At 44.1% G+C, this 19,071-nt stretch overlaps 1 protein-coding gene across 1 annotated transcript in view; it reads left to right on the forward strand.

Annotated features, from left to right (window-relative positions):
* SLC25A13 (solute carrier family 25 member 13) overlaps positions 1 to 19,071 on the forward strand; it is a 707,445-nt gene that overhangs the window by 565,405 nt on the left and 122,969 nt on the right. The window contains exon 14 of the mRNA XM_078663721.1: positions 287 to 427. Within this exon, the coding sequence (XP_078519847.1) occupies positions 287 to 427 (141 nt within the window). The remainder of the gene's footprint in view (positions 1 to 286; positions 428 to 19,071) is intronic.

Here is a 19,071-nt window from a genome sequence, read left to right on the forward strand (position 1 = left end):
TAAGTATCTTGCATATACTTAAGGTATTTTTCAAAACCTGCATATTTTCTGCTTCATCATCCTTCTTTAACATAGACCATAAGATCTATCCTACAAGCTCATCCCCATGAAGTGTTAAGAGTTCTTAATGGCGGGGCAGATTTTGTACCAAAACGCAAGTTTCGAAGTTCCTTATTGATCCTGCATGTTTCTTTTCAGTTGGCTCCCAGTATGCGCTAAGCATGTTATGAATTCCATTTTCTTTTGCTGGTTCCCGTGTTCTAATAATTTTTTTCTGTTATTCCAGGCTGGAGGATCCCAGGTGATTTTCACAAATCCATTGGAGATTGTCAAAATCCGATTGCAGGTGGCTGGAGAGATCACCACGGGCCCTCGTGTTAGCGCTTTGACTGTTCTGCGCGATCTTGGCTTTTTTGGACTTTACAAGGTAAGGTTTCAGTATACCTATGTTTCTGTTTATTGACCGTGCGCAGGTCATTTTTATTTTCTCTTCTACAGACATCAAAACACTGCAGTACGAATCGGTCCTCTTGGAAATTGTTGGTTTTCTTAATTTTAGGTATTTCATAAAAATGCTGTTCCTTAACAGGAAATGCTAAGCACTATACACAGTTAAAGGGTGTTAAGTACGTGTTAAAATAACATACACAAAGCCTGTAGACAAAATGGTCGTACAATATGTTAATATAATAAGCACATACAGCAGAAATTCCCAGATATTCTGAATGTGCATCCATCTCAGACAAAATACCTGAAAAAAACTGTACTCGGATCTATATCTACCAAAAGACTGAGGATGATGAATATCCAGAAATTAGACTCAATTAGGCTAACTGGACAAATATAGCTCACTGAGCTCTAAAACCAGGGTGAAAAAGATGATTTTAAGTTCCTTTTGAAATACTATCACTGAAGCGTCTGCTTTTAATTAAAAATAAATTTAAAAAAGACCATTTTAACACCAGGATTGAGAGTAGGACTGTGGTTTAGTGTGTGCCATCCACCAGCCTCCTATAATATGGAGTTAGGCTTTCACATACTTAGTTTGATGTAACACAACCGCTTTTTAGACAGGCATGCAGGCTTGAACAAGGCATGTGTTTCAAAAATAATTAATTGCAATACCTTATCTGGTTATTTATAAACAGTTTGACATAGTGTGTGACTGGATTCAAGCTAGCCTGGCTGATGAGGGGGTGTTACCTCGATTTCGGTCCCAGGATGCTTGTTTCTGGTCCAGGGAAGACCTGGCTTGGCATTTCGGGCTAGACTGTTCCCATGAGGCACAGGGTCAAGGCTGATTTGCATGTGGCTGGGTCTGAACTGGGTGGCGAATTGAGCTAAAAAACGATGATGGATTCAGCCCGGATGTGTGACTGCGGGTGAGTGTTTGAAAAGTGTCAACACTTCGTCTATCACCTCCTTGTGTTTGCTTTGTTTGCCCTAAGTTGGCAGGGTATGCTCAGATGTGGGTCCCTTGTTCACTTTGCCACTGGATTCAAGCTAGCCTGGCTGATGGGAAGTGTTAACCCGAAACCAGTCCCAGGATGCTTGTTTCCACTCCAGGGAAGACCTGGCTTGGCAGTTCAGGCTGGACTGTTCCTATGAGGCTCAGGGTCAAAACTGATTTGCATATGGCTGGGTCTGAACTGGGATGTCGAAGTGAGCTAAAGAACGATGATGGATTCAACCCAGATCTGTAACTGGGGGTGAGTATCTGAAAAATGTCAGCGCTCCGTCCATTATCTCCTGGTGTTTGCTTTGACAATGCTTGTTAGCATTGGCATCGGGAAAAGTAAAATAGACTAGTGATTGGTGCATCATGACATGTTAATGCATGGGTTGCCATCGTATTGCTTTTTCAAGCTAAAGAATTTCAAGATCGCATCTTTAATCCTACAATTGGCAGAATTTTGGCATATATTTTTTTACTTTAATTTCCACGATGACCACAGTCATTTTCCAACAGTTAATTAAAAGTATACATCTGATACAGCACGACAACAGATTAGCACGTGGTCTGATTCCTAGACATTGTTATTATGGCGATTGTATCCTTTTAACATATTTATGAGGAACTTTTTGTGGCAGAAATCTCTTTTTAAGGAAGCAGGACATTCATCCACATTATGTGGCACATGTCATCAATAAACCCGCTCCTAACTGTAAACAGTGGTCCACATCGAGCTTTTTTCAATTTCAACAGATAAACCTCTTTTCCCTGATAAAAATATTTTCCGCCAACGGAATAGATGAAGCGGCTTATTTTTCTTCTCCTTGGCACAAAATTAAACACTATACGATGACGTCTGTGAATGCATTAGGACCCTATGCTGTTGTAAGAAAAAAAGTTGACATGTCTGCCTGTAAAAATGACTTATTATTTCTAAGAGGCATTTATCAGGACAATAAAAGACCCCAATGTCATTGTACTGCGTCATTAATGCTACAGTCCTATTAGACAAAACCTGAGTTATGATGATCCTAAAGAGAATAAAATGTAATAAAATACATCTTGAAAGCTGTTAAACCAGTTGTCACTAAAATCAAATGTATTTAACTGATTTATTATCGTTTAGCCATAGCCCCTCACACACTCCTACACACATCAAAGGTGTTGATGCACGTTGGACCAAACACAGCACTCTACCTATTTGTCGCATGGGTCTGAAGATAGCAGTGGGGAAGTGGACTTAAAAAAGGATATGTCAGCCAAAGAAAATGCTCACAGAAATACGTCAAAAGGATAAAATTGCAGTCAGGTATGGTCTGATTATGTGGACCCCTCGGTGCTCATGGTAGTTTTAAATCAGTGTTTCAGCTGCATGTCCTCGCCAAACTAATTGAATAAAAAAAATCATGAAAGAAAACAAATCTTGGCACGGAAAAGAGAAGTGGAAGAGTAACAGACTTGCAGAGGGGTGTAAGCATCAAGATAAAGTTTATAGTGAAGGTGTAATGGAGCATGAGCAGATTGGGACAGGAGCAAGGAAGGTACTTATATTCCCAAGGATGCTGAAATAAATGAAAAGTAGTTTCCTCGTTTCAGTAGTGGAAGGATACAATTAATTGTGTAACAAGGATGCAATTAATTGTGTAACAAGGATGGTAAGGAAGATATGTTCTCAGGGCAGGACAAGAACAAGGGTAGAGAGGAAAACCATTTAATCATGACCAGGGAACTAAGATAGACAAGAACACCATCTAATCATGAGCATTGGACGGACCCAGAACTCAGTGTATTGCATTGTTCACAGTAGGTCTTCGACAACAAACACATAAAGCTGTCTGTAGATGAGACCTAAAAAGCATATGTTAGAAAACGCAGAAAATTTTATTTAAAGCAAATCTTTTTTAAACCAGTTTTTAAACTGCCCTAGCAATTTCGACCATAGCTGTAGCATTTTATTTTTATATGCAAGACAAAGGCTGGATAATGGTGCCTCGTTTTGTATTTTCATTTATGCATGATCGGTCTGTATTTTGGATATACCGGTTTCAGGCAAAAGTATTTTTTGTAAATGAAATGTCCCAGCCGGTGTCTGTAGTATTAGTTTCAGGCACCGATGCTCATCCCCGACTGAACAAGAACTACAGTCTTTATACTTTTAGTAATGCTCACCATAGCAGAGGCCTTTCTGAACACTAATTGGAGTTCCTTCCACCATCTTGCCCCTATAGCCTGCATTGAGAGTTGGTGGTTCTGCTGCTTTATAGTTGTGCACTTGCATCCTCTGCTGTTGACAGTGAAATGCCCATCCTCACCTACCAATACACATCACAATCAAACGTAATCATTCTGATTATTTCATTGCATGATTACATGCAAGTGTAATGTACAATAGCTTGGTAAAATTGGCGTGCTGGACTTCAGCTGACTGCCCCAAATGGTCACTAGATTTTGTGCAGATGCATCCATGGGGTCAAAAGATATAGTCCAATCAAAAATGCCTTTTTAATGGAAAGTGCGTCTGAACCACAAGTAGCCCGTTTCAACTGGCACTATGTAATATGTGTAGGCGGCATTGTGTAATATGTGACTGTCTGTTTCCTGAGGCAGATAAATGAAGTCTTATAAAGAAAAAAACATTCAAAGTTGTCTGAACGGATTACTCTAATATCTACAAAGGTTTAGCTGGAGTTATAGGTTTGATATGTGCAGTGAAGAGAATGATTGCCTTCCTTCAGGTAATTGACATGAAGAAGCAAAAGGAAAGATTATTTGGGAAGATTAATGCAAGTGTTAGGGCACTTCTAAATCAAAGTTAAGGTTCATGGAAAATCAAGTATTAAATGTATAACATTTTCTTTTCATGATAAGTTTGCAGTTCCGTCATATGTTTTTAGTTCTAAATTAAGTATGAGATCCTCTTTGAGAAAACAATTCCTATTCCACTGTATCCCAAGGTGAGAGATTCTGGATCAGAAAATTGTGTCCTAGAGGCACAGAAAACCGTTAGGTGCTGTCAAGGACAACCAAGGGTGTGTGCGCTGTTGGGAGAGTTTCAGAAGAGTCTTCTGTGCGGGCTATGGGTGTGCCTGAGGGGGACTGCTGACATATTGGGCTGGTTTGGTTGTAAGAAGCGTAGTGCAGGTCAGGCATATTCTTATGGGGGTTTTATCGTTTTGGAGCCAGGAGTTTTCACTTCAGACTAGTGGGAGGCTCCCAGCAGAGTGCTTGGTGGATGGAAACCAAGCAGCACCAGTCCGACCATTGCCCTGAGGTGCACACTTTTCTATAGTACCTACAGTAATAAATTAATGTTACACAGAGTTCCAGTCTGAGAGATTCGGAATTGTGTTCACAGTACGTTTGAGATGGCTCAACATACCATATGTACATTCAGTTGTTTAATGTGTTCATAGTGAATATTTTCTTCTTTAAGAAAGAAAATAATGCTTCTTTACAGCACTGAAATAGTGAAATAGAAGAGATAGTAAAACATTGTTTTTATATTTCTTGACTCTGCTGCATTCAAACCATATAACGGAAGGAAAAGATTAAGAAACGTAAAACAACCAAGGTCAACATTTTCTTACCAGAGCATCATAGTACAGTTGCATATGAACACACTGCCATGTTCCTTGAGAGTTATGATTTTGAAATGTGCAAAGCATATATTAGCCTTTTTAATTCAGTCACCTACATTGAGAACTTCTGGGGAAGTGGGTTCTGACCCATTTAACTCCCCCTCCCCATTAGATTTGTTTTGATTTTGTTCCACCTGTTTTTTTTATATATATATATATATCTGCCCTACGTGAGTCTCAGTAAATAAATCACACCCACTTCAAGCTTCTGTCAAAATGGGTTTGCGCGATAATCGCCAGTGCCTACCTTTTAAAATGAGTGCATTTGCTGTGCAGCTTGTATAAGAATCTGTACGCAGGTTACATGTGAATGTATATCAACATAGAAGAGGTACTAAAGAGGCGGGCTCGTCCTTCTCACCTGAAACTCAAACACAGAATCGAGAGCCCCACTCTGCTGGCTTGCAATGGTCGTTGTCCTCCTCCCTCTGTCTTTCTGCATTAAAATCTTTCAGTGTTCACCTTCCCCTCGTATAACCTTGTTAGCTTTGTATTATCCCCGCTACTGTACAGTTCTCCATTGCTTTCAGCTAGGTTTGCACGATACAAATCTTCATGCATTCCTCTGGGAGTGATGGTGCCTCCTGATAGATGTGCGCAAACCTCCCAATTATCAGTTTTCTTCTCAGGCGTGAAACGTTATTTGTCCTCTGCACCAGTTTGGTCAAATGTTCCCATATTCACATAAATAATTTTACTTAGCATCTTCTCGGCATTTTGTGCTGATGTGCTGTGTATGACACCGAACGCCGGAGGTCCATTAGCAGCAAAATAACAGCTCCCTTTACCAAAGGCTCAGGATGTCCTTTTCCTGGATTCCTCCTAGACCTGCAACCGTCAGGTGGCAACAGTTGTGCAGACTCCTGGTTAAGTTGCCCTGAGAGCCCATCTCCGCCTGGAGTTCTACCTCTGGCCTTGCTACTTATGCAACTCTCACGTTGCATAGTGTAAAATTATAAAAAATCGGTGTTGACTGCTTTGTTGTCAAACTGGAAGTGTTGTAAACATCCACAGGTTTTTGTTGGTTGTGCTTTGCGTGTCTGTACTCACCTGGTTTCAGATTCCATCTTTCTGCGTCCAATCAAATCCGCATGTTTACCCTTATGTAGTCGACTCGTGGTCCGCGTTCTGACGCTGTGTGCTTGAAATGTGTAACTTATCCACAAGCTGTGGTCAGACTGCACAGTAACGTGAGGTTCACTAACCCGCCGCACTCCTTCCCGACCCAAACCTTATTAAGTTGTGCAAAATGCTATTATTTTGAAACTGCTGGTGTAAATTATGAGGCTCTGTGTGTTCAGGTGTGAGATGCCAAGCATGGCATGTTATGGCCCTCTAGTGTTTCCTGCGGGAAGCTACGCACCTGTCCCTGCATTTGATACTACTACGCAATGAACCGGGTTTCGTTCCGAGTCTTTGTGCAAGGCGACCATTGCATTGTCCGGTTTTACCCTCCCCAGTGTGACTTGTTTTGTCTCAAGTGTCTCATTATGCAGTTTCTTTTAAATAGTCATGTTTGCCTCGCGAAATTCCTTTGGTGGCCACCTAATTTAGTCCTTTAAATGTGTCTTTTGCATCGACGCTTTAAATCCGAAAGATTGTAATTGCAACGCATTGAAATCCGTGCCGACCACTCCATCCCCGTCTACCCCCCCCCCCCCCAATCCCTCCCCTCCGTTTTGCTTTGGAGATTCTTGGCTGTAGTCTTAATTCAACATGTCCAAAAGTTATTAAAATACTTCCTTTTGCACTTAGACATCACCACTCACCAAAGAAACATATCAAAACCTTTGATACTATACTGTCCTTTGCATTATATGTGGAACGACTCGTGCATCATATGCTATAAACACTTGCAAATGTGTTTGTTTTTGGATATTGTTATATATTTTTCTGTATCATTTCCAATGAAAACTTTGTGAAATGAAAAAGAACGCATTTAAATGGGATGCAGTCGTTCTCTGTGTCCATAGGGCAACACAACTCATTTTCCATTAGCATCTGGTGTACTAGCGGCATTTCTTCACTTAGGACCAGATGTATGACGGGTTTTGCCCATTCTGTGTCATGGGAAAATGAGTTCGTGCAAATGCCCCTTAGTGACCGGAAAGGGCTCCTTGCCAGGCAGCATCCAAGTTTTTAGTAGCGCCCCTGTTGCTTGTAAGGGCGCCCAGTGACGTGACCCCTTTTCAGGGCTTGTATTTTGCATAACAACGCGCGATGCCAGTAGGTCACGTGCTGCTGTGGGCGAGGGCGTTGCAAGTGTCGCAGAAACACAACACAGAAGGCCCATAAACACTAAAGGGAATTAAAAAAGGTGTGAGGAGATCAGCCCGAAGGCTTCGGTTTGTTTACACTTCTTCTCAGTTTGCATCCGCCCGAATCCTTGCGTTCTCTGCAGCGGCACAGTGAGCGCGCCCGAGGGGGCGGGTGGATGTTTCCTTTGGCCTGCTGTGCTCACCACTGTGGTGAACACGGCCTAACGGCGAGATGCTTGTCTTTATTCATGGTTTGTTAAAATGACAATGCAGCTGCATTCCTCGAATACAGTGGGAAGGCTCCGATAAATGCAAATCTTTGCTGGGCTTTACCAAGGCTTAGATGGGAGATAACGAGCTAAAGATGCACATTGAATCGGGACACCTTGACGGTGCCTGGATTGACGTGTTCGGCCCGGACGAGGTGCAGCAAACAAAGCGCTTTAATGAGCATTTGGTTAACCCAAGCACTAGGGACTCTCAGTCAATAACCCCATTTATATCCTTTAAGGATGCAGACAGGGCTGGAAGTGGGCCGGGTCTCACCGGTGCTGAGCACAGGCAGTTTTTTTTAAAGGAAACCTACAAACGGGTCTCTATCGGGCTCTGTTTGGCGGTCTGTGTTTTTACCGGAATGCCGTAACAGCAAGCACATCGATGTGCGAGTGCTCACACTGCTCACTTCTCACTAGTGGAGAAGTTACGGCATGACATCATGCCAGGTGAGGGTTGTAGGAGAAGGGAAATCCTTTAAGAGGGTCATTTTCTCTCTGGATTTCCCTTCTCTTTACGAAACTCGGGAGAAGCAACATTGTTGTGGTGTCACCAGGGCTTTAAGTGGAAGCTTTTTCAAAATTGTATACAAGCCATAGTTACTGCTTATTCATCTTATGCAACTAACAACAACCACCGACAAAGCCAATAGCCCTGACTTGTTGTAGGTATGATGTTACTTCTTGTATCATATATCTGGATGCAGAAACAGCAAAATACAAGTCGGTCGGCACACCATGCTAAGCACAGATTTTTAGCTTGTGTGTTTTAAGCCACCCCCTTAATCATGTTGGCCACGCCCCTTTGAGAGACACCCCCGCCCCCCCCAGTTTTTCATCCTACTTAAAGCCCTGGATGCAGAGACTTAAACGTGCTGGAAGCCACAGTTTATTTACATTTTCTCAATACACGGCCCGCTCGTAGGCAGGGTAAAGCAGTTTTAATATTTAATTGTGATGAAAATAATTGCAAACTTGGCGATAATCCTCTTCCAATGACCAAGCGAAGTTGAAGCCTGTGTTGTTGTGTTTTTGAAGGAACCCCCAGCGCCAGGTAGCAGCATTAACTTGCTAACCCTAGTACTTGGTAGCCAGCAATAAGTTGGGCCTGGCCAGCGTCGCAACTAGACCCGAACTTAGGTGAGGGGGAGGGGGGGGGCTTGTACTCTCAGCCACGGCTGGCCCCTAGGACTGTTCTCACACGGTGCAACAGTCTTTTTTGCCCCCCCTCCCCATTTCCTCCTCCATCAATTCCCTCACTACCACTCACCAACAGCGCACCTCATCTCACTATAGCATCTTTCTGACAAACATTTAATTTTTTTATAGCGCTACTCCTAGTTTACTCGCACTCAGTTCTGTGGTCTGCATGGTACACGTTCTTTATATCAGGCATATAACCCTCGGTGCTGTGTGGGTGGCAGGAGTGCCCATGTGAGTACACAGTGAGCGATGCAACAGTGTGAGAGTAGGGTAAGAGGAGGGACTACAGGGTGAGTGAGGTGACCATATGAATTTGGGTGTGGATGTAAGTGCAGAGTGGGCCGAATTAATGCATGGTTTGTGATGGGCTTGTTTGAGTGAGATTACAGAGTGAGCAGTGAGGGGGCAGGTGAGTGAAGTGTCACATGAGTGCAGGGTGAGTAGTTTTCTCGTATGACTGCAGGGTGAGGTACCGAGTGAACAGCACAAGTGCATTGTGAATACAGAGTGATCAGTGTGAGTGCAGGGTGAGTGGGTGAATGGTGTGAGTGCAGGATGATCAGTGTGAGTGCATTGTGAGTGCAGGGTGAGCGTGAAAGAGAAGGGCGAGAGTGAGGAGTGAGTTGTCTGAATGCAGGGTGCTTTTCCAGACACTAAGTAACTCAGCATGTTATTGACGCGGCGTAGGGTTTCAGATACAAGTTAAACTATTGCTATTATGGCATTAATCGGGGATCGAGGGTGGAAGGAATAAATAATGTGCTGATACTGCAACAAATTTCCAGTCTTACGATTAGGGTTGCAAGCTCATTATTTTGATGTCCCAGATGGTACAAAAATAAACAGAGACCTAAAGCCGTATTTTCAGCACTTATCTATGCATACTTCGAACAGCAAATATAAATAGAAAGCACTTTTAGTTGTGTTATAGGGCTGCCTGAATGATCCTTGACTGATAATTAAAGGGAACAAAGACAGAAAAGTCACATTACAAATGAATTCCTACTTTTTAATTTATAACCCTATTTAGTGTCAAGACGAGGTCTTTGCCGGCTCTTTAAACAACACATGGCTGGCATTTTTCTTTTGGCAACCCTACTTTATATTCCTTTTCATGAACTACATTCTCACACTAATGAAATGCATTCTCACACTACGGCAGAAAAAGTAAAATATAATTGTAAGGAATAGGCAGAGTGGGGGCCCAGGGGGTACTGGAACCAGAAAAAAAAACTAAGCCTCGGTAACCAGTTTACAAAGGTATGTAAGTATTTAAATGGTCTTTAAAGACCTGTGAAAAACTAAGGTGTGCCGGAGATAAGACTCCAGACACTGCCCAGCCGATCCCACAGCAGCTCGGGCTGAGACACATGGAGGAGGTGTGGGGGAGGGAGGGGTGAAGCCCTTGTAGACCTATGTGGGTTTCACGCCTGGCCCTGGCCCGTGGGGTCAGTGTCTACTTTAGGGTAACCACACCTGCCTCCATTGTACCTTGTCCTGCCATATAGCATCCCAAACAAGGTGTTGGAAACCATCCTCCCCGACCAGACAGGATGCAGGCTTGGTTGACTCCCATTACCACAAGCCTGGTCACTAGATTACCACTTATGTCACTCCTACGATTTAACCGTATTTCTTATCCATTAGGCACGAGTGGGTGGCCACTCTGGCTCACCTTTTCAAGGAGGATACTTACATTTACCTCTTGCTGCCTCATTTTGGCTAATTCAGGGGATTCATGCCTGTTATTTTATCCTGTGCTTTTGCACTCTTTAGTTGGCACTACTCTATTGGCAGCCTTTGTGTCACTCCTTGCCTTCACTTCTGTTTGGTGACACTCCCTCCCTTGTCTCTGGTAGATAGCTCCTCTCCCCTCCTTCTCTCAGGACGCTCCTCTCCAGTGTTGTTTTAATGCACACCCCTGTGCGCCACCTTGGGGCACCCCATCCCTCGGCCTGGTTAACCTTCTTACCTCTGATGCAGGGTCGGAAGGTCCTGTAGGGCAAACAGGTAGTGGCAGAGGGGCTGCTCTGATTGGTCAGCGTGGGCTGTTTTTTTCGAGGTTTCTGAGGCTGCTTTATGGTCTGGTGGGCCGTTTTTTTTCTTGCTTTCCCTGATATTACCACAAACATTGCATGTAGAAATCACAAATACATGCAGTCTACCATACCTTGCAAAATACCCTGTCTTTACAAGTTTTAAACTGCCCTTTATACAAATGTGGGCCACTTTTAATTTGGTGCCCATGCCTATTTTCTCTCCCAGTCTGACTCTGCTCCGATGCGGGGGTGGGCAAAAATTTCTGCTACGCCGGCGGAGTTTTGCCCACTCCACGTTACAATAGTTTTTTCGTGCACGCGACAAGAATTTGCATCCTCAAGCATGATTTTCAGGCTCGAGAATTCCTCCGGCGCTATTTTTCAACAGGGGTAGTTGCAGCATGTCTAAACGGTTCGCGTTGAGAGAAAATCTACTTGGGCGGCAGAAAGAAGCTGCACCTTCTGTCACGCCCAGTCCTGCCAAGCGTCACGCAACAGGTGTGACGCTCACGCATTTCAGTGCGGTGATCCGCATCACCGCACTGAAATGCTTTGTCACGCATTTTGCCACCTGTGCCAGGCGCCCCAGCGCACATTGCACATTGATGCACCGCCACAGCACGTCGTGCATCAATGCTTGCAAAACTTTTTGGTACAACAGGTAGTAGCATAACTAAGCAAGATTAAAATAAGTGGCAACTGTGGAAACGAAACCCTTGTGTTTAATCAGGTAGCACTGTTGATTGACTCGGAGATGCTGTATGTATGTAGGTTAGGTAGCAATCAAATCCAGACTATTATGTAGCCATTATGAGCGCTGCAAGGCTGGCTGACACTAGATGGTACAAAAAGTAAAACGTCACTGAAGCTGCATGTTACTACAGACTTTGAAACCGGATATGCTTATGCAGTATAAGACTACAGGAAGATGTCTAAGCAACATCTCATCACTTTCCATTCTCGGCGTTAAGTTCTTGGACAATTTTATTTCCATCGTGAGTTTTGAAACTGCCATCAAAAAACATTGCAGTTGTTAATGTTGCCTGAAACTCGGACTGGCTATAAGGCTTTCACTGTGCTGACATCACATTGGCCTGTTGTCAGCAGTCATTACACTCAGCAAGAGCTCAGAGCTGTTAACTTCTTTGTAGCCGCTTACCTCCATTGACATGCGTTTATTAAAGAAAAAGGCAGAATGAGAAAGCCTAGGCTGTGAATGTAGGAACAGTTGTTCTCAAAGAAATTGGGTACCGGTAGGCCAGCCAGAAGGTGAAACACTGTCACACAGCACCTACGCAGAGAGGTAAGAACTGAGGAACCCTTCAGCATTATTACAGCCCATTCCCCTTAGTCCTTCTACAAAGCACAGCGTCAGGTATTCACATCTACTTGCCCCGCCTTAGCACCACCGTGACCTTTACTAACATGAGTCATGATGTGAAACAAAATAATTTTACATAATAAAAAGCATCGATCTGCAGGGCTGCTCTGTCTGATCATCCTTCCGGAGTCAGAGAGCCTGCTGCCTCAGTCCTGGTTTAGTTTTACCTAATACCGAGTACTGCTGCTGGAAAACTTAACTTGTGTAATTTCATGGTTATGCATTAGTTTACAGTACAGTCCGTTTACAGGAGGGAGCAATAGGGTTAGTCTCCATCCATTGCTGGTGCTCTGCAACAGTTTCAAGAAGTTCTTGGAGTTTCTTGTTGCTCAATTGGCTGTAATTTCTGATACTTAGATGTTTCCCTCGTCTTCATTGCATGATTTTTGCTGGCGAGAAAGTGTCACTCATAGTCGTTGAAATGTCACTCATAATTTCACTCAAATTTTGAAAATGTCACACATGGCAATCTGAAACCTTGGCAGCTATGCATGCCACGTGCTGCTGTTCATGCTGATTTCACAGTGCGGAACAAGCTCCCTGCACTAAAATTCAACTTGAGCAGCGCGATGTGCCGAATTCTGCCCACTCACAAAACTCAGTGAAATTTCACCGAATGTTTATGTAATTCTGCGAAATTTCGTGGATTGCAATTCCTCGAGTTCCGCTACCCCCTGCGTGGCCAGATCTTCATCATTCTGCGGGTGAAGTAAAGTAAAGTAAAGTCCACATTTGTAAAGCGCACAATCACCCGTAAGGGTCTCTAGGCGCTGGGGGGCCGTCGGGAAGATTAAGCGAGCTATTGCCCAGAGTCACATGGTGCTGGGCTAACCTGCCGCCGGAGCCGGGGATCGAACCGTGGTCCCCAGATTCCAGCGTCAGTCGCCCTGGCCGCGGCGCCACACCTCTCCCGGGTGCTGGGGAACTGCTTTCCACTTTCGAAGAGATGACAGCAGTCATTTCTGTTATCCAAGATTCAGAACCGTTTTTACTACCCTGATTCATGAGCTTATGTTAGAGCCCCACAAAGGTATTTCATGCTGCAGCCAAAATCTGACTTCTGACAACCAGTGGCGCAATTATTGTAATTACAAACATGTAGTACATGGAAGTATATTTGGCGAACTTACAAAGAGCACACCCAGCACCATTTTTCATTTGCATGCTGTGACGAAGGGAGCCCGATGCCATTAGACTCTGGACCTGCAGCATTTTTCATTTTGTTTGAAATGTTATTTTTGATAATTGGAGCACGTTTCAAACTCTTGTAGACTGCTGCTTACTTGGCAAGGTATGGATAAGTGCTTTCAGATGAGAATGTTCTGTTTATTTGTAATATTTAAGCAAACTGGAAACTGTTTCTTGATAAACTACAATGGATGTACATCAAAGTTCTGAAAGCACAGATCGGTGGTACCTTAGCAGCTGGGAGTGGTCTCGCCTTAGCTTAGTTATCTCCTCTCTTTGATTGGCTGTTTCAGCAAGACTGATCAGTAGTCCGATTCAAAGCAGCGATATATAGAGAGATAGGTTTTTACTTTCAGAGTTAAATGACAATTAGTATTTTGTTTTCTACATTTTTTGTCTCATCTAACACGATAATGTGTAAGAATTTAGAAAATTGTCCATATTAGTTGATGCTTCCATCAGTAGTTTAGCAGGCTGTTTTGATCAGAAATAAATTTGGTTAAAAAAAGCATTTTTTACATGTGCTTGTCTGCAAAACTATGTAAAGTTATTGCTACCTGTCCTGTAGAAACATATAGCTAGGAAGCAAAAGCGGATACCAGCTCGCTAAAAAGAATGTGAAACTGTTTACACCAGAAGGCGTCTTAAGAAATGTTATTCAAGCCCACGTACTCTTGCTTCGGTATGGTGATAACATTCTACTGCATGGCCTCCAAGACTTCACAATGTCACCCCTAACAGCCTACACGTCGCAGCACATCTCCTCCAGGACATGAAGAAATATGATCACATCACCCCATCCTGACGGAACTCCATTGGATCCTCTTGCTTCCAAACCAGCTGCTTCACTTAAAAAGCCTTCAAAATAAGCACCCGAAGTCCGAGTCCCTGGCAATGGCCAAATAATATCCTCACTGCACAATGACTCTTCTGCATGACTTGGGCTTTACCAATTGTTCCCAAAAGAAGATGTGGAGAGAAGCAGGCCCAGCTAATTTTGATCACCCCAGCCTTAACTAGGAGGATCTGGTATGGGTTTTTGTTGGCACTTGGCAGCCCCTTCCTCCCCCATGAGGTGAGGACCTGGTCTTACAATTGGATATTCTGATAGAGGCGTCCACCCGTAGAATCTGCACCTTATGAATATTTCCCAGGAGTCAGACTCGATCCAGAACCGTTGGGACTTGGAGGCACAAGTCTTCCATGGTATTTCCGAAGACCTTAGCCAAGTTCCTTTTGCAGGCAGTCCAAGATGGTTTTGATGCAGCAATTTAACAGTTTGTTGTGTATGGATACCACTGACCCCTTTGAGTGAGAAATAGGCAACAGTGTTGCCATTTGACACCATGTTTGGCTGAAATATACTGGGTTCTTGTGCGACATCCAGTTCTCCTTGATGGACTTGTCGTTCATTGTGACTCTTTTGTCTGGGGACTAGGCTGGCTGCCTTTGTACCCTACAAGGAGATTAGGACTAATGCTCGCTCTCTGTACCTCTCTGCCCAACCTTGCCAGTCACAACAATGTTACTTGCTTTTGTGACTGTGGCAGCAGTGTCCTTTACTGCCAGCCTGTTCCTCTTCGGCAGGGAGCCCAGCATTTTTGTGGGAGAGGCCAAGTTTGCCGCTGCTCCCGTGGCCAAAAACGGTGTGCTGCCCGGTCCACTTCTTCCTGCTCCCCAACCACACAGCCACACCTGCCAAACCGTTTTAGGGGACCCTTAGATGGTCACAGCCCACCCGGAAGGAGGCAGAATCCATGGATTCTATCTAGATTGGCAAGCAAGTTTTTTAACAGTTGGGTCCCGGTCCTGCAGATTGTCTACAAAAGTTATGCCTTACCCTTCCTTTCATTACACCGCACCTCCCACCATCCACCCAGCAACTGACGGAGAACCCTCTCTCCATTTTGCGGCAGAAAGTTCAAGCCCATTTGGTGAAAAGGGCTGTTGATATTGTGTTTGAACCAGAAGTAGGGTGTGGTTGTTAGGCCCACTACTTTCTGGTGTCCAAGAAGGATGGTGGTCTTTGACCCATTGTAGATCTGCACCCTCTCAACGCCTTCCTCCTGAAGGAGACATTCAAAATGCTGATCCTCCCCAGAGTCTTGTCTGCCTCATCCCTGGAGATTGGATGAAGGCTTTGGACCTGCAGGACGCCTATTTCCACATACCTGTCCTGCCGGCTCATCGGCGCTACCTGCGGTTTGTGGTGGGACAGGAGCTGTGCTCCCCTTTGGTCTCACCAGTGCCCCTTAGGTGTTTACAAAGTGATGCCAGTGGTGGCAGCATACAATTTGGAGTTCATGGGTGGCAGTCTTCTCCTACTTCGCCAACTGTCTCTTGAAGGCAGGTTCGCCTCAAGCAGTCGTCCACTACTTCCAGATTACGGCAAACCTCCTGTCATCCTTGGGATTCAATCTGAATGTGTGGAAGTCTCACCTGACTTCTCCTCAGATGCTCCCCTCCGTCAGAGACTTTCTGGATGTGGTTTCGTTTCATGCCTTCCCCCTGGATTAGAGAGTCCAGGACATTCATATGATCTATGATCCCGATCTTTTAACTTCAGTCCTGGATTGCAATGACGTAGACTCTGAGGCTGCTGGAACTGATGGCCTCCTGCATCCTGCTGGTCAAGCAGGCCAGGTGGCATGTTTGAGCCTAACAGTGGCATTTGAAGTCCAACCAAGTTCAGATTTTGGAGGAGACTGCAAAATATCTGCACTCGTGGTTACTGGACCTCGATTAGGTCAGCAGGCAGACCCCTTTCCCTTCCCCAACCAGATCTAACTGTGTTGATAGGTGCGTGACTCCTGGGCTGGGCAGCCACGTCGGCGAGATGTAGATCCGAGGCCTCTGGTCTACAGTGTATTGTGTTGTATTGCATTGCTTATAAATTGCCTACTACCCCTATGTGGGGCCCTGAAGCGCTTGCCTACGCGAGTAGCACGCTACGCAATGTGGGGTGTGTGGTTGGAATGATGTTTTTGTTGTGTCCTATGTGGAAAGTGTTACATGTCGTGCGTGATGACCATCCCCGTGCGGTTATCGTGCTATAAGATGCAGCACACAGCAGTGTGTTGGATGGTGAAGTGTAAGAGACAGACATGCAGGTGTATGATTTTCAGAGTGTTAGCATCTTTGAATAGCTCTGCAGGTACCTTTATGGTATTTCACATGATACAGTGTGCTTATCTGGTTATTGCAGTGGGTTGTCCAATCTGAGATTTGAATACAGTTGTAGTCTTAAACTGGCATGGTTGGAGGATGTGAGAAGCAGAGAGATCTGTTGGAATGGACATTTTTTATTTGCATTCTATATCTAAGTGTTTGTGCAATGTATAGATGCGGTCAGCTTGTGCAGTTATTTGGGATTTGCAGCGAATGTACTGTATTAAAGCCCTCCAAGTTATTCAGTAATGTGTGACGGATCTCTTCAGTTATTCCATGCCTGTTCATTTGGTGATGTTTGGCTGTACAGTGCTGGTGATGGACAATCCTCATAGCAAACATGTCCTGTGCAAATATAATAGGTATAACTTACAAGTTGTCAGTAACCACTGCATATTATGGTTTTAGTATTATTGTGGGCCATAACTCTTATATACGAAAGTATGTAACTATATGATGCCACAGCGAACTGCAGGTCAGTCCTTACCTGCGTATGAAAGCAGTTTGATGGTTAAGTTGTTTGCAACTAGTGGGTTATAAGCTGAGGATTGCTCTTGAGGGTGTTACTTTTGTTTGGGCTTTGTTGTCGGGTAGCTGGTGGTGCAGTTATCTAAGAAATAGTCAAGTTTCAGCCGTCTTCGGAAATGTTCTTGGTTCTTGAAATGAAATGAGTCTTATAATGCGCTACTAAGCCCGGAGGCATCAAGGCGCCTAAAAAAGAAATCAAAATGACCAAATAACCAGCACTACGGATACGCCTTGGAGAAAAACCACTTTTTTAGGGCTTTCCGAAAGTTCAGGACCGACGGTTGGGATTTGATTTCAAAGGGAAGGCTATTCCACAACTTGGGGGCTACTGTTGAAAACGCCTTCCCGCCCCATTTAGTTCTACGAGCGCGAGGGACCACCAACAGACTCTTGGTTGAGGAACGGAGAGCTCTCTCCGGTACATATGGGCGCAGCAGTTTCCTCACGCCCTCAGCCCCATTACCAGCAAGCGCCCCATAGGTCACACAGAGAGTCTTGAAGGCAATCCTGGACTCAATAGGGAGCCAGTGCAGGGTTTTCCTGGCAGCCGTGGCGGAGGATAATCTAGGAGCATCCAGTACAAATTTGGCTGCCGCGTTCTGGACAGTCTGTAGGCGCTGCATCAGACCTTTATTAGCACCAGCATAAAGAACATTACAATAGTCAAGTCGCGAGGCAACCAGTGCAACGACGACCTGCTTGCGAGCCTGAGGGGACAAATAGTGCTTAATTTTTCAAAGAATTTTAATAATGCCCCAGCAGGTAGCGACTGTTCTATTGACCTGCTGTACCATTGAGAGATCTGGGTCAATAATTACTCCCAGATTCTTCGCAGAATCTGTAGGTGTAGGGCAAACTCCCAGCGAAGGGGGCCACCATTCGGCCATCCAGATGTTAGTGTTTCCACCAAAGACCAAAATTTCGGTCTTCTCCCCATTCAATTTGGTGATTCTAATACTAATTGGTGGTGAGTTCTAGAACTTTGGTACTTGTACTGACAAAGCAGTGCTTACTACTGATTTCTTATGGTAAGGTGTTATGATGTTAAGGGGTGCAAGGCTGAAGCACAGTGGTTTTTTTTAAAAATTAAATTCTTTATTCATGAATGTACGTACAAGGCAAAACATACCTAGAGGGTCGGATTGAGATCACAATTTGGCCCGGGCACTGACGAAAAAAGTGGCCCACATTAAGGGGGCGTGGACTACATTTAAGGGGCGTGGCCCACATTCAAGGGGCGTGCCCTTATATGAAACACCATTTGGTTACTCTTTGAGGTCTAATTTGTAGAGAAATATTTAGTAAATTAAGCCTTTTAAAGCTTACAGAGCAAGTAACATTGGTAAAGACTAGGAGCACTGCGGTTCAGATAACTGAATACTTACTTGCAGTCTTAACGCCCTGCACAATGTAGTTGGATACTCTTTCCTAACCAGCTACCACAAACATCAGCCAACAAGATCCCCCATTGAGGAGGGAGTCACTGGAAATTATGAATACTATGAAATGTTATCTTAGGGCAAGCTTAGACTCTCCCAGAATAACAAAAAGAACATAGAAGTAGAATGTTGCACTCAACAAGAGGTGCCGAATGACTTGGGTGTCAGAGCGCAGCCTCCACAACATAAGAAAACCGGACAGTGAAGCACTAAGGGGAATTAAATGGAAATTTTGTATCGGAAAAGCTGTGTTAAAAATATGGACATGTTTTTATAAAGTGTCCTCTCTAATTATCATGGTCCCTTTGCAGAATCATAAAGCATGAACAAATGGTTATTTTTTATAGTTGTTTTACCATTTGACAGTTTTATATAGTGTAAATTCAGCCCAAGACAAAGGCTATTTGAGTTCTATTCATGAGTACCAATTACAGTACACATGATCCGATTTTTTAGGGCCTGGGCGATGAAGTGATCTGCCCAGAATCACAGGCTGTTGAGCAG

This window comes from Lissotriton helveticus, chromosome 10 (genome assembly GCF_964261635.1).
Source record: "Lissotriton helveticus chromosome 10, aLisHel1.1, whole genome shotgun sequence".
Taxonomy (NCBI): domain Eukaryota; kingdom Metazoa; phylum Chordata; class Amphibia; order Caudata; family Salamandridae; genus Lissotriton; species Lissotriton helveticus.